This window comes from Phoenix dactylifera, chromosome 5 (genome assembly GCF_051530095.1).
Source record: "Phoenix dactylifera cultivar Ajwa chromosome 5, Ajwa_hap1_PhDact_Kaust_v1.1, whole genome shotgun sequence".
Lineage (NCBI taxonomy): Eukaryota > Viridiplantae > Streptophyta > Magnoliopsida > Arecales > Arecaceae > Phoenix > Phoenix dactylifera.
In genome coordinates this window covers 28,163,976-28,179,976 of record NC_143194.1, presented here as the reverse complement: position 1 = coordinate 28,179,976, position 16,001 = coordinate 28,163,976, and the positions used below count along the sequence as shown (strand labels likewise).

The 16,001-nt window shown below is 48.8% G+C and overlaps 1 protein-coding gene, 1 non-coding gene and 1 pseudogene across 3 annotated transcripts; 2 read left to right on the top strand and 1 right to left on the bottom strand.

Annotated features, from left to right (window-relative positions):
• The first annotated feature begins 1,560 nt into the window (after window positions 1-1,560).
• Window positions 1,561-3,548, top strand: LOC103695456 (aldehyde oxidase GLOX pseudogene; annotated as a pseudogene). The gene has a single exon (XR_015987244.2). The product of XR_015987244.2 is annotated as an aldehyde oxidase GLOX pseudogene (transcript).
• A 2,757-nt stretch (window positions 3,549-6,305) lies between these two features.
• On the bottom strand, window positions 6,306-7,188 carry LOC103695466 (chemocyanin-like). The gene is made up of 2 exons (XM_008776807.5): window positions 6,942-7,188; window positions 6,306-6,620 (listed from the first exon to the last, which is right to left on the bottom strand). The coding sequence occupies exons 1-2, from the start codon at window positions 7,123-7,125 to the stop codon at window positions 6,421-6,423; spliced, it is 384 nt and encodes a 127-aa protein (XP_008775029.1). The 5' UTR covers window positions 7,126-7,188; the 3' UTR covers window positions 6,306-6,420.
• Window positions 7,189-9,787: 2,599 nt separating this feature from the next.
• Window positions 9,788-10,094, top strand: LOC148703526 (signal recognition particle RNA). Its single transcript, XR_015987767.2, has one exon.
• Window positions 10,095-16,001: the final 5,907 nt, after the last annotated feature.

Here is a 16,001-nt window from a genome sequence, read left to right as displayed (position 1 = left end):
TCCTCCATTAAAAACATCCAAGAGCGTACGTGGGAAGTCTTCATGGCCTATTTGTTTTCTCCGTTGGTTTCTCCTCCTTTAGCAACTTGAACTGACAAAAGGGAAAGGCTTAGAACTGCAAAAGGAAGAAACTTGAGAACAAGATGACGTTTCTCCGAAATTTCTCGGTTCTTCCCCTAAAGCAAGCAAACATTGCAACATTCAAGTTAATTAATAAATGAATAAAGCCACAACTAACAGCTTCTGGTCGGTCCAAAATGGAAAGAAGGGAACCCTTCTCTCGATGGAACAAAAGACCGAGAAAGAACATGGGACATGTGGAGACGTTAATGTTTGAACGAGAAGGTATGTGAGGATCTATATGGACGTATATTTAGTTTTATATTAATTATTCGGTGAAGAGATCTTAGATATTTATACAGGACTAAACAATTCAAAAAATATCTTCCGACTAGCTATTTTAGATGAGGTCATGAGGTGTTAGCAAACCCGGTGGGTGTGGTAGACAGAGTTATGTATCATGCTGCGAAAGTCATATCGGCTGCCGCAATGTTCGCTTCAAGGATGGCTAGGGACATTTGGGGTAACTATTCAGCTGTCACAGCGCCCAGATTTGCTCTCTTCTCTTGGGTACCTCCAACCCCTGGCTACCTTAAAGTGAACTTTGACGGTGGTATGTCGACGAATGGAGTAGCCGGAGGGGTGGGCTTCGTTATCAAAAACTACTAGGGGTGGTTGATTGCAGCGGGTGGTAGGAGCATGCCTGGTCTCACTCCGGTGGTGGCGGAGCTTCGGGCAGTTTGGGAGGGTATTTCTTATGCGAGGCGCGTGCTGGGTGTGGACATGGTATACTTCGAGAAGGATTTCTCCATGGTGATTAATTGGATCCGATGTGTGGATAGACATGGAGCTGGTCACCCTCTGCTCCGAAAGATATGCAGATTGATTCGAGATTTGGCTTCCTTCCAGGTGGGCCATATATTTCGAGAGGCGAACAAAGCAACTGACTGGGTCGTCTCATTTGTTGCTCAGCACATCAAAGAGGTTAGCTGGACGTCTGTATCAGAGATACCTTCACCCTTGTACTGTTTACTTTCTTCCGATTTGGCAGATTATACACACGTTAGAGTGACATGAAATGCTGCAATTCCCACAAAAAAAAAAAAGTCTAAATTATTAAAGCGTTCAACACGCTTGAGGCTGGCACCTTTCGAGTGAGGTGCAGCGAAAGTAGGGAAGTAGAAAACAAGTCTGCATGGACCATCCACCGTCCATCTCCATCGCAGAGAGAACCTTGTGCCCAGGTGGCTCCTTTGTCTTCCTTGCCATCAGACATTCTAATTGGTGATTGTTCGGAGCTGTGATGCGTTATCCAATGACCCTAAAGAAACATGAACGGCCGCCCAAGCCATCGAATATCCCATAATGAGGCCTCTCCCCTTTCCAGTTTGTCCACCCACGTATATGGCTCTTATTCCATGCATGTGTCCCAATCTGTCTCTCTCTGCCTGCCAAAACATTATAAAAGGGAATAAGGGATAAAGCTCTCACCGCACCCTCAAACTCACCAACGCACTCCTCTCCCTGGCAATAGTCCAGACTCCAGTGTCCAAGTGTTTCGAGATGAAGCCAATTCCAGTCCACTTTCCTCTCCTTCTCTTCCTCCTCCTAGCTGCGTCGACCAACTCCGCCGCGGCTGGCGGCGGGCGGTGGGACCTCCTGCACCGCAGCATTGGCGTGTCGGCGATGCACATGCAGCTCCTCCACAACGACCGCGTTGTCATCTTCGACCGGACCGACTTCGGCCTCTCCAACCTCTCCCTCCCCAACGGCAAGTGCCGCAACGACCCCAACGAGAAAGTAATCAAGATCGACTGCACCGCCCACTCCGCCGAGTACGACGTCGCCACCAACACTTTCCGGCCACTCATGATCCTCACCGACTCATGGTGCTCCTCCGGCGCCGTCGCCCCCGACGGCCGCCTCATCCAGACCGGCGGCTGGAACGACGGCGACCGCGCAGTCCGCACCTTCGTCCCCTGCGATGACGGCAGCTGTGACTGGTCCGAGGTCCCGCAAGGCCTCGCGGCCCGCCGCTGGTACGCCACCAACCAAATCCTCCCCGACGGCCGCGCCATCATCGTCGGTGGCCGCAGGCAATTCAACTACGAATTCCATCCCAAACCCAATCCCTCCGACCTCACCACCTTCCCTCTCCCATTCCTCCAAAACACCAAGGACGACGTGGAGGACAATCTCTACCCCTTCGTCCACCTCAACGTCGACGGCAACCTCTTCATCTTCGCCAACAACCGCGCCATCCTGCTTGACTACACCAGGAACGCCATCGTCAGGACTTATCCAGAGATGCCCGGCGGGGACCCGAGGAACTACCCGAGCTCCGGGTCATCAGTTCTTCTGCCATTAAAGCCGTCAGCGACGGAAGCCGAAGTGCTGGTATGCGGCGGAGCCCCGGTAGGTTCGTACACCAGCGCGCGGGACGTCAAAAACTACATGCAAGCACTGAAGACCTGCGGCAGGATCAAGATCACGGACCAATCGCCGTCGTGGTCCGTGGAGACAATGTCTACGCCGCGGGTGATGGGGGACATGATCCTGCTCCCCACCGGTGAAGTGCTTCTCATTAATGGCGCGGCGGCGGGGGCCGCCGGGTGGGAGCTGGGCCACGAACCGGTCCTGACGCCGGTCGTGTACAGCCCAGAGAGCCCGGCAGGAGCCCGTTTCCAAGTCCAGAATCCATCGAAAATCCCCAGGCTGTATCACTCGTCCGCCATTTTGCTCCGCGACGGGCGGGTACTCGTCGGCGGGAGCAATCCCCACGTCTACTACAACTTCACCGGTGTCGAGTTCCCGACAGAGCTCAGCCTGGAGGCATTCTCACCCGAATACTTGACCTCGGGGAGCTCGAATTTACGGCCAAAAATTGACAATTCATCATCCCCAATTTCGCTGAATTATGGGAAACAGTTCACTCTGAGATTCGCGGTGGCGGCAATAAGCGGTGGCGGAGTTTCGGTGACGATGGCGGCGCCGGCATTTTCGACGCACGCGTTCTCGATGAACCAGAGGCTGCTGATTCTGGAGACGGGGAAGGCGTTAGCTGCAGGCAACAACGGTTCGTACGAAGTGACGGCTGTGGCGCCGGCGTCCGGCATCTTGGCGCCTTCCGGCTATTACATGGTGTTCGTCGTCAATGGAGGGATTCCAAGCGAAGGCGTTTGGGCCCAGATACCGTGATGTCTCTACCAGTCAAAATTAAAATACCGTAACTTCGTTCAATAACAATACAAGAGTTGGTGATTCCGATGAAGGGTTTGCTGATGTGATAGTATAGACGTAAAGGAAATCACTTGCAGGATAGTGCTTGCACAGTCTTCTTCCATTTTGCGAAGAGAATAAGAGTTTTTACCAAAAAAAAAAGAGAATAAGAGTTGGACTGCTTCTTGCTGAAAAAAAATCAATATTTTTTTATTTTTATTTAGTATTTATTCTAAATTTTGGACTGGCATTATCGATCCATTCCATTCTACAAGTCTTTCCTCGCTGAAAAGTATTTATTTGCTTCGACAACTTGATCACAGGTGGACATGAAGCAGCGGCAACTCACTGCGTCTATTCACAGCTATACACCAATTAATACTAAGAACCTTTGTCCCCATGCACACTTACGCAAGTTAAGGCCAGCTGACGACGAAACTCATTCTTTTCTCTCTTTCTCTGAGCATATGGTGGGGGCTACCATGCTGTCGACTAGCTAGTCAAACGAGCTGGCTTCTTAACTCACTTTCTTTACTTTCCTTTTGGGGGAGACGGTGCACTTGAATGGCAAGGTAGTGTATTTATGGTGGACCTGCACCACGGCCCCATCGAACCTTGTGCCACCCAGCAAGGGTCCATGAGCCTTGTCCTGACTCCCCCTAGAGCTCAAGTGGTCCAGGAATCATGAACTTAGGATCAGGCTCAGCTCCCCTGTATGTCCATGCATACAACTAGTTGCCAACTTTGCCAACTTAAATTATATCATCCCATCTCTACGTCCGTAACATTTTATGGTGAAAGTCACTGCTGACAAAGAAAAGCTTCACTTACATCACGGAATGACGTTACGGTTTCTGATGCTACGGTTCGAAGATGATGATGGTTTGGACCATGAACAATTTGTGGTTCTACTTAAATGGTTCCGGCAGGACAATATACTTTAGACTGGAAACCTTTTTTTTTTTTTACTGGGACGAGGATAGGGAGAAGCGATGCCCCAGTGTCACGGGCCATTGGAATCAGCTCACGGGGTGGCTCGCTTTCCTCCTGTTTGTGCTCATACTTCCCGTCACCAAAGTAGAAAGGGAGCTTCGGCAGCCGAACCCATTAACTTCCAAACCGACTCACGGTTCCCTGCCGGTTTCTGCGCACATTGTTTTGCAAGAGTTTCACTGCTGTGGTTGGCACGTGTAAAAAGCGGAGGGCGTCCACCTTCACATGGTTGCAAGGTTTTAAACTTTTAATGGACTAAAGCGGCGTGGCATTCGATGGCTGTGGTTGGGCTTTAAGGATTAGTTTGGGAGAATGAAGCTTTTTCTTGATTGGAAGGGGAGAATGGGCATCGAGTGTTGCAAAGTGCAGCTGATCTTCCTTGACCGAGTCGATTCACCAACGGTATTTATATTTAGATTTAGATTGGAAGAATTCCGGAAAACATAAGAATTAATTATAAGAGTAATTTAGTTAATGCAGCGAAGTAAGATTTTATTTGACTTGGCATTTGTTGCTCTTTCGTAATATTTCATTGAATTTTCTTTTAGAAGAAAAGGAGAGGGAAAAAATTCCCCATATTTTTTGTTGATACCTATCAAATTGTTGGACGAGCCTTTTCTAGTCATGGATTGGTCATCCAAGTATGCTCATTTATTTAATTATTATTGCAGGCCTGGAGCTTTTTTAGGTAAAAGAAGCTTGCAACTTATTAAATAAGAGTTGAATTGCTATAGCTTGTATATCCAACAGTGGCTACCATGACCATGTCGTGAAATTGGAGACTATACTTGAAAACTAGATTAGACCAAATACATAAACACTAGGCCGTTGGTACACAGAGAGAGATCAACAAAAGGGTCTCACCCAAGCCCATGACTGCCTCTTTTCCTTCAAGGTAGGCCTCCAATCCTAATCTCAAATTAAAAAAGAAAGAATTCTGAGCCACAGTTAGCTTGTTGAGCGAGACGTCACCAAACCCGTACCCATACAGAGAGTTTTTCCGAAAGATGGCAGGGGAAATAAATATAGATAATTGAAGGAGAAAGGGGATTTACATGCCAAGCACGTCAGCTGCATAAAAAGGTCACTTGCCCTTCAGACTAGGCCGTATCCAAGTGGTAAAAGAGGAACAAGCAAATCAATGCCATCCCAGGAAAAGATGTTGCTATTCCCACAGCCATTTTGGGAGCGCAGCATAGAAACCTCGGGCAACGCAGCGGGATTAGGCAATGCTCCCCTTCCTCTTCTTTTTCTAAAGAAAGGTATATTTTTCTCCAGTTAGAAAGATACCAAAAACTAGAGGTCATCGAACATGGCTCTCGTGAGTGTACACCATTACTTCTGGCCTTTTCCATGGTACCGAACTTCTGGTTTTGTCCGCATTAGCCACTGAAATGGACGGTGCAACGTTTTTAGGGGTTTGGCGAGACACGGGACTGGGATGAGCCCGTGCCGGCTTGGCGTTTATCAGGCCGACCGAGCTTAAAGTCAGGCTTGGGCTAAATTTGGGGCATGTTCAATTGCAGGCTGCGTATAATTAGAAAAGAAAAGAAGTAGATCCTCGATGCAGCAGTCTTGTCAAAGTTTTGAGTAATGAGGGTCATAGGCTAGAAAGTATAGATTCTTGGAATGTTCCTTTTAATTTCAATAGAATTTGAGTGCATGTTATGCCTTCTTCAGTGTAGCTCCCTAGTGTCGATCCAATCTGCCTCAGATCCAGGGGAGGTTTGAGGTACTGGGAGAGAGTGACACTCGTTGTATAGCTCATCATTACAGGCAACTGGTCCTCTTCCAATCTCTTTGATCCGTCAAATCATTTACATAACAATGCAGAAATAGCTTCCCTTAGCTACCATGGTTTAATCAACTAAAACATTATTCCATGCCGACTGCAATTCTTACAAAGAAAAATATTCAGTACGTATAACTCGCCATGTCTTATTATCTTGGTCGCATTTCACATTTATGTGAAGGTATAGCTGCATGGAGTACTAAACTTTGTGAGGCAATATAAGAGATCTAGACAATTGATGTATGCCAACATCTGACTTTATTGATCATTATTCAGATAAATAACCCATTTGTTCTTGACAAATAGGGCTATGTTCCAATTACATGGTAGGAGGAAACTGTCGATCGATTCAATAACTATGCTGCTTTTACTGCAATCTTCAAATTCATCTGGCAATGGTTTGCAAAGCTGCAGAAGAAGTAGTTGGCTCCTTTCTGCAGTGAGATCCGATCGTTTCCAGAGTCGTAGACTTTGGAGTTTAATCCAACTTTACAGCTATTGTATCCAGCAGCATCGACCGCCACCACGTTATGGGCTTGAGGATCGTATCTGAAAACTGGATTAAATCAAAGAATACAAGCGTTTTGCCATAGTTAAAACAAATATGCAGTTATCTACTTTTTTTGAACAACTATGCAAATACTTTTTTGCATGCAGTAGAATGTCTCTTTTCTTCTCAGAAGAAAAGGTAACATCTTGCATGACAAGGCGCAGAGCCTGAACAGATACTGAGAAACTTAACTAAGCAACTAAGCCTGTCAAACAACTAGAGAACATTTCTAGTCATAGTTAAGTCCCTATATATACAGTGTCCACAAAGACCTTATCCATTCTGAATAGAGATTTCTCATGAAATGGAAAGAGAAAAGAAGTATACCAAGCACATCGCCTGCCTGAAAGTTCTTGCCGTTGGGCCAATTGGCGACGCCGAAGGTCCAGCCGAGGGCATCTCCAACAATGTATTCCTTCGATTCGATTATCTCAAATTGACAAACAAACAGGCAAATCAATACCAACCCAAGAGCCACCGTGCTACTGGTGGTGCCTCTTCCTTGAGCCATTTGACTCGTCTCCTGTAGGGATTTGAAACTACACAGCAAGAAAAATGGCCTCTAAAGTATCTTGTGGGGTTGGGTGGACATCCTGAAGGAATTGGAGATGTTTTATAGAGTCTTAGGTTCCTATGTATTAAATTGAATCTATCTGCAAATATATATTATGGATTCTCTGTTTGGTAAACGAGAATCTTTTGAAGATATTCTGCCTTAGAAAACCAGGTTGTATTAATGCAAACCATGGTATGAGCTTAATGGGCACATGCCTGACTTTGGCATGGCATGATAAAGGGTGTGAAGTTGCTAACCAAGTTGCAAGATTCATCCGGCAAAGATTCAAGCCAGACCTGAACATTTTGGTTTGAGTCAATGTCACGCTTAATCCTGGCTCAGTCGGATGGGCCTTTGGTTTAAAAAGTTTTCATGGGCCGGACTAATGCAGACCCAGTCCAATCAACCAACGAGTTAAGCCCGGGTCTAAAATCATGACCCAAAATATAAGCAGGTTGGGTCCGGCCCAGTCTCGGCCCTACCCATTTGCAGATGCAGGCATTTAGCTGTCTATATATTCAATGTGTCATTTGCTAGCGTGACATCCAATTTCAAATTCAACAAGGACATAGGTGTATATTATCATCATCAAGTAATACATAAATGTCAACAAATTATGAGGCTATAATTCTTTTTGGTCCACCATAATGAAGGATAGCAGGCTTCCCATCCCAGTGATTCCAAGCACCTCTTTTGTACCATGTCCTGAGGGAAATCAGCACACACCCCCCCTATTCTGCACTCTATGCCCGCTTCCTCCGACATCAACTTCGGTTGGTCACACCAATTGCACCAATGGAGCCATTTCCTGCTCCTGTCTCACCTATCAAAGACCAAGCCACTAACTCCCACCAATCCATCACAGTCCTCTGACTAACCATCAGATGTCTCCCATCATGTTATGTTAGCTGCATAGCATTGATTGATGCTACTTAACCAGTGTAGCTTAAGGGTCTAATTGTACAATTTCTGCTCCATATCAGAACTAATTCTAGGGCACCACAATCCGAGTCTGCCAATCAGACATCTTATTCACATGATAACAGTTCTGAAAGTCCTTCTGAACGAGCTTAATCACACACGAGGTCTTCTTGTTGCCCACAAGAATATGAGCTTAGTTTCTGTGTTTTTATTGTTTTGTTCAGTTATTACTAAATTTCATCAGACTATATCAGAACTGGATCTGTCTATAGGTGGACACAACGAAACTTATTTTCCTAATCTCCGATGTTCTAATTCTACAAACCACAAACCTCCCAGACTGCCATCTAGGATCAGAAATCCAAAGTCTTGAGCTTCCTAGAAATCCTTGATCTGATAATAGGGCTAATCTCCTCGATTCTGACATCTAGAATTCTCATCACTTGTTGCAAATATTCCATGTCCTTTTATGCAAACCTTTTACCACTTAAATTTCATGAAAAGTTCCGATGCAGTATAGGTGGGATAAGGCTTGCAGGTTGAAAACTTTTATCCAGATTAACCATTAGAAAGAAAAACTAATTTGCATTAGTGAAGGATTCAACTCATTCATGGTACGGTCTTGCCCAAAGAAATGAAAGATGGCTGGTCGTTATGCTCTGACAACCAGCTGACTATATTGACGAATTTATTTGATTATGACCCAACTTTCAGGTTCATCCCAATATGAAGGAATCAAAGCCCCACGGCCTATGCAAAACCATAGATTGCCAGAAGCCATGTGACGAGGCATGCAGCTCAAAATGAGCCTGCCTGCGCAAAAGGAGGAGATCAGGCTTCGAGATGCCATGAACAGAAGCCATGATCAGTTCTTTGGTTCGGTGAAGAGAGAGAACAGGCAGTGGGGTGGGGAGTGGTACCATCTCCCCAATGGACAGTTTTGCATCAGTGAAGAGAAAGAACAGGGAACCGAAGCTTGAGGTCGCAAGAACAAGGATGAGGCTGACTGATTTAGAAAAAGATCATGTCTCAATGAAACAAGAGTTTGTTCACAATGTAAAAGTATTATTCTAATTGGTGAAGCTAGTCATGAATCCTTGACAGCTCCTATCCCATCTACAATGTCCTTTTCCCTCCTACCGCATCCAGCAGCACCGAATTTAACTCCCCTGGACCTCTCTTCACCTCCCCACCCCTCTCCAAACCCAAACGACCTCACTCATAACCACCTCTGGCTTTCTCCAGCTCCCTCCCTCTTCTCCTCACGTTTCCAACCAATGTCCTCCTCAAAAACCTTGGACACCGCAGCACCGAAAGCTCAAGGCCACAACCCACCCTCACTGGGCTTCTGTCAGGCTAAGCCATCCTCATCGTCATCGCCAGCAACCACAGCCAGCTCCTGTCCTGAGAGGAGAGGGAGGAGGAAGCCCGCAGAGCCAGGGAGGTTCCTTGGTGTGAGGAGGCGGTCCCGGGGGAGGTATGCTGCTGAGGTAAGGGACTCCACGACCAAGGAAAGGCATTGGCTTGGGACCTTCGACACTGCCCAAGAGGCTGCCCTGGCCTACGACATGGAGGGAATGCGACGGCTGCCATGGGCAGTCCTACGGCACCTAGGAAGCCGGTCATTTTAGTCCCACATCGCGTGCGTGCAGAATCATAAGTTGGTTTAAGAGACAGAAGTCCCGCATTCGTCTTCGCCGAGCTTCGTTGCGGGAGCTTGTAACCCGAGTGGGGGCATTAAAGTGGTTTGGACGTTGGGTCAGGCTCCCGTGTCTGGGTTCAAGTGGTGCGAATGGTTGGCTAGCCCGTTCCAAGTGGAGTAGCGAGATGTGCGCCTTGAGCGAAAGCTTGGGTCGCGCATCTCCTGAAGAGGAGGGAACAGCGTTAGGCTGGTTTCACAGAGCAGCGAGCACCTCCCGCTCTCAACAGTGGAAGGACAACTAGCCGCCGCCCCTGAGGCCCTCTGCGGCTCGCGGGCAGACCAATAGCGGACAACCACTTTTTTTTTTTTCTAATTTTTTTTGTGGGATAATTTATTCCATCAAAAATAAATTATCTCTATTCTCACTTTTAATGAATTCATATTTGACTATTAGTTATTATATTTTTAGGTATAAAAGAATTGCTAACCAAGTTGCAAGATTCATCCGAGACATAGTTTCAAACTAGATATGAACATTTTGATTTGGGTCACACTGGGATGAGTCTTTGGCTTTAACAGTTTTTATTGGCCGGGCCAAAGCTCGTCCAATCGAGTCAGCCCGAGTCCAAAATCATGACCCAAAAGGTAAGCAAGATGGGTCCGACTTAGTGTCAGCCCTACCCATTTGCAGATATAGGCATTCAGCAGTAGTCTATATATTCAATGTGTCATTTGCTAGCGTGACATCCAATTCCAAATTCAACAAGGACATAGGTATATATTATCGTCATCTAGTAATACATAAATGTCAACAAATTATGAGGCTATAACTATCGTCATGCTTTTTTTTGCTCCACCATAATGAAGGATAGCAAGCTTCCCATCCCAGTGATTCCAAGCACCACTTTTGTACCTTGTCCTGAGGGTAATTAGCACACACACCCCCTATCCTGCTCCTGTCCCACCTATCAAAGACCAAGCCACTAAGTCCCACCAATCCATCACAATCCTCTGATTAACCATCAGATGTCTCCCATCATGTTATGTTAGCTGCATAGCATTGATTGATGCTACTTAACCAGTGTAGCTTAAGGGTCTAATTGTACAATTCCTGCTCCATATCAGAACTAATTCTAGGGCACCACAATCCGAGTCTGCCAATCAGACATCTTATTCACATGATAACAGTTCTGAAAGTCCTTCTGAACGAGCTTAATCACACTCGAGGTCTTCTTGTTGCCCACAAGAATATGAGCTTAGTTTCTGTGTTTTTATTGTTTTGTTCAGTTATTACTAAATTTCATCAGAATCTGTCAGAACTGGATCTGTCTATAGGTGGACACAACGAAACTTATTTTCCTAATCTCCGATGTTCTAATTCTACAAACCACAAACCTCCCAGACTGCCATCTAGGATCAGAAATCCAAAGTCTTGAGCTTCCTAGAAATCCTTGATTTGATAATAGGGCTAATCTCCTCGATTCTGACATCTAGAATTCTCATCACTTGTTGCAAATATTCCATGTCCTTTTATGCAAACCTTTTACCACTTAAATTTCATGAAAAGTTCCGATGCAGTATAGGTGGGATAAGGCTTGCAGGTTGGAAACTTTCATCCAGATTAACCATTAGAAAGAAAAACTAATTTGCATTAGTGAAGGATTCAACTAATGATAAGGTCTTGCCCAAAGAAATGAAAGAAGGCTGGTCGTTATGCTCTGACAACCAGCTGACTATAAATATTGACGAATTTATTTGATTATGACCCAACTTTCAGGTTCGTCCCAATACGAAGGAAACAAAACCCACGGCCTTTGCAAAACCATAGATTGCCAGAAGCCATGTGACGAGGCATGCAGCTCAAAATGAGCCTGCCTGCGCAAAAGGAGGAGATCAGGCTTCGAGATGCCATGAACAGTGTTGGGGGAATGTAAGTCGCTCCCTAAGCACTTGAGCGCGCCAACGGCCTACGACCTCGGAATCGCCCGACCCCGGACATCCGACCGGACGCCCGACCTCGGACATCCGACCGGACGCCCGACCTGGCGCCCCGCCAGGCGTCTAACTTCAGAGCTCTTGACCTCGGAAGTCCGACCTCGTCGCTTACCTACCGCGGTCGCATCCTTCGGAAGTCCGGTCATGGGCCATACCCTGTCACCGCCCCCAGCATTCAATGCGCATGGTCTTTGCAGACCCCCGGCTCACTCAACGTTTAATGTATATCTCCGGCTCACTCAACAATTAATGCATATCTCCGGCTTACTCAACAATTAATGTATATCTCCGGCTCACTCAACAATTAATGCATATCTTCGGCTTACTCCACAATTAAAACGCGTGGCTCCTATTATCTACGGATCTTCGGTCCACCACGGCAAATCAGCTCGGCAGTGTTCGGTCAGCCGTGACAACTCTCTGATCCCGGCCTCACCTCCGACATCAAGGTATTAATTCACCTGATCGCGCGCCAACTCATGCGACGTGCTAAGCCGTACGACAACCTCGCCCCATCACATCACAGGTAACCCAACACCCCCTATAAAAAGGGGACCCCTCCATCCTAGAGGGGGTTGGACTCTGAAACCCGAAAAAGTATATCTTCCTCCTCTCTCCTCCCCCACAGATTGGCCCCCTCTGACTTAAGCATCGGAGGGCCGGCGCCGGAAACCCCAGCCACCGGCTTTCTTGCAGATCTCTCGGAGGATGCTGCCCGCCGACGGATCACCGCCCGCCAGTTCTCGCCGGAGCTCCTCCTTCCCAGCGGACAGGTCATCCCCGGGTCCCGTTTCCAGCAACAGTTGGCGCTAGAGGAAGGGTCCGAGTCGCGGCCATGAAGTTGAGAAGTAAAGGAGCCTCCAACGCTTTCCGGCGTCTTCCGTCAAGTCCTGGACACTCTGTCCAGAACTCACTTTCTTCGGCTGATCCGGTTTCTCAAGTTCAACCGGAGCAGTTCAACGTCCTGGTGCAGCAAGTCCAGGCTTTGGCCGCCGCCGTCCAAGGCCTGCGGCATGAGGAAGCCCCACCTACGCTGCCTCCGCAGGCCCAAATCCCGCCGGAGCTTCCTCCGAATGGCCCGATCCTCCTGAGCCAGAATCTTCATGGCTCTTCCAGGGCCAATAACGAAGAAAGAGCGTCACCCCAGAGAGAGCTGCCAGGGGGAAGCCTAGACAGAAGACTGCAGCTCTTAGAAGCCGAGTCGGCCCCGGACCGCCGCGAGTCGGAGCAGACTACTGTGGCAATCTCCCAAGCCGGGGAGCTCGATAGGAAGGTCGAGAATCTTGAGCGCCAGATCGAGGCGCTTCACAGCAGAAAGGCAAGGCGCGAGGGCGACTTTGAGTTTACTACCAAGTCCCCCTTTTCCCGCCAGATCGAGGATGAGCCGGTTCCACCCAGATTCAAAATGCCCCAGGTGGAGCCCTACCACGGGACTACCGACCTCCTCGATCATTTGGAGAGCTACCAAGCCCTCATGGCATTGCAAGGGTCTTCGGAGGCCGTGCTCTGCAAGGCCTTCCCAGCTACTCTGTGGGGATTGGCTCGGCTTTGGTTTTCGGGACTGAAGCCGAGCACAGTCTCCTCTTTTGAGCAGCTCGGCAGGCAGTTTGCCACCAACTTCGTTGCCAGCCGGCGCCAGCGGCGAACGTCGGACTCGCTCCTGGACGTCAAGCAGCGGGAGGGAGAATCTCTCAGGGAGTATCTCGACCGTTTCACCGCTGCAACCTGGGAGGTCCGCGAGCTCGACCAGTCGATAGCCATGTCGGCGCTGAAGACTGGGGCTCGCTCCTACAGATTTCTCTTCTCTATCAAGAAGAGCTTCCCTGCCGACTTCACCGAGATGCTGGCCCGAGCTCGAAAATACGCGAAGGCCGAGGAGGCTATCGCCTCTAGGCGAGGTGCGACCGAGCCGGCTTCCAAGAAGCAGAAGAAGCACCACGAGGAACGTGGCCACCCGGGAAGTCGATCTCCCCGCCAGGAATCCGCATAGCGAGGTACCAGCAAAAGACGGCGCAATACTACAACGCCAAAGTCAAAGTCAAGTCCTTCAAGGTGGGAGACCTCGTCCTCAGAAGAGCTGAAGCCTCTCAGCCGACCGAGCGAGGGAAATTGGCTCCGAACTGGGAAGGGCCCTACCGGGTCGTGTGTGTCCAGCGACCCGGAGCGTACAAGCTGGAGTCTCCTGATGGGAGCCCAATTCCACGAAGCTGGAGCTCCGAAAACCTCCGGGTGTATCACCAATAGAACCCTAAGGGGTTCTCTATTTGGAGCATAAGTCTCATCTTTTTACAATAACTTATCTGCAATTGTTTCATTGTGCTGTGTTTCTCCTGATGTCTAAATATTTCGTAATTCTTAGACAACCCAGCCCAGCTCGGACGCCCGACACAACTCAGATGCCCGACACAACTCGGATGCCCGACCAAGATCGGATGCCCCAGCCAAGCCTGGAACGCCCAGACGCGCCGATATCGAGCTCGGTCTCGATCTCCCTCAGAGACCTCGACTAAGTTCGGGATGCCCCGAGTGTCAACCGTAGAGTCCCAAACTCCCTCGATCTCGGAAAGCGTCGCAGGTCGACAGTGCGTCCCTAGACCCCTCGACCTTGCGCACGATTCTCCGACTAAGGTCGGGATGCCCCGCTGAGTCGACAGTGAGCCCAAGCTCCTTCGGCCTCGGAAAGATGGGATAGTACCTTCGCGGCCCTCCGTGGCGCTCGACATCAACAACGGGGTAGTACCTTCGCGGCCCCCCGTAGCGCCTCCTCGACTAAGGTCGGGATGCCCCGTGTGTCGACCGTAGAGTCCCGAACTCCCTCAACCTCGGGAAGCATCGCAGGTCGACAGTGCGTTCCCAGATCCCTCGACCTTGCGCACGATCCCTCGACTAAAGTCGGGATGCCCCGTGTGTCGACCGTAGAATCCCAAACTCCCTCGACCTCGGGAAGCGTCACCAGGTCGACGGCGAGCCCAAGCTCCCTCGGCCTCGTGCTCGATACCTCGACCAAGGTCGGGATGCCCCGTGTGTTGACCGTAGAGTCCTAAACTCCCTCGACCTCGGGAAGCATTACCAGGTCGACAGCGAGCCCGGGCTCCCTCGACCTCGGGAAGACGGGATAATACCTTCGCGGCCCTCTGTGACTCGACAACAGCGACGGGATAACGCCTACGCAAGTCCCCGACGACAGTGACATCTCCCAGCATGCCGGTGTCCCCAGAGCGGATCTCAGGCCAAAAAAAAAAAAACGCCTCTGAAAGCTGACCGAGGAACGAAACGGCCTGCTTCAACATGGGGCACCTGATTTCGAAGGTGCAAAAGGTACATCCCATTTAGCACCTGCTCCATTACATTTATTTGCTTATGTATCGCCAGTGAGATCCCAATCAAGCTCGAGATCCCTCCCGACCAAGGTCGGGATGCTCTTCTGAACCAACCCAAGGCTGAGGTCCCGGCGACCCCGTGCACGTTTTCTTTATTTATGACCTCTGAATGAGGGCTCAGCCAAGCCCGAACACCAGGAAGTCGACGTCCGTGCGTAGCAATGACCTCGACCTTTGATGCTCTGGTCGACTTCAAAAGTGCCAAGGCACCCACCATATATTCTTATTTTGCTTGTCGGTACCTCGACCAAGTCCGAGGCCAATAGCCGCGAAGACCCTAGCGGCAACTTTACTTCGGTTTACAGTCCTCTCGGGGACCGACCCTACAATTTTTCATGAACTTACGTCTGAAAAAGCAGAGCTCAAAAACTTGGCCGAATACTCCAGAAGATGAATCTGGAAGCCTAGCAAAGCCTCTTGTGGGGTCTGAGGCCCAACTTCGGTGCTTTAAAAATTCGAGAGCAAGGCTCAAGGACCTGGCAAACTACGAACCGAGCTCAAAGATTTAGTGAATTTTCCTAAGGTTTGAGCCCGGCGCCAAAAGGCTCTTCATCGGACCTAAGCTTGATAATCTGGCGAACGTAATCCGAACCTAAGTCTATGAGTTTAGCCGAACTCCAGTACTTAGGAAAATTCGCCAGGAGGGAATCAACTCGGACGATTAAAGTAAAGCCCTATTCGTTACGCAAAGAAGAGAAAAGCAGACATGAATTTATAAAGAAAGCTCTCTCATTAATGGAAGGCCCGAAGGTTGGAGTACAAAATTGAGGGTCGGCCAAACAACAAGTTTGAAGGCCAACCTCGCTTACAATAAAAGAAAAACAAAAGAAGATAAGTCCTAGGGGGCTACGGCCTCGTTAATGCCAGGATCGTCCACGACGATCACTTGGGGG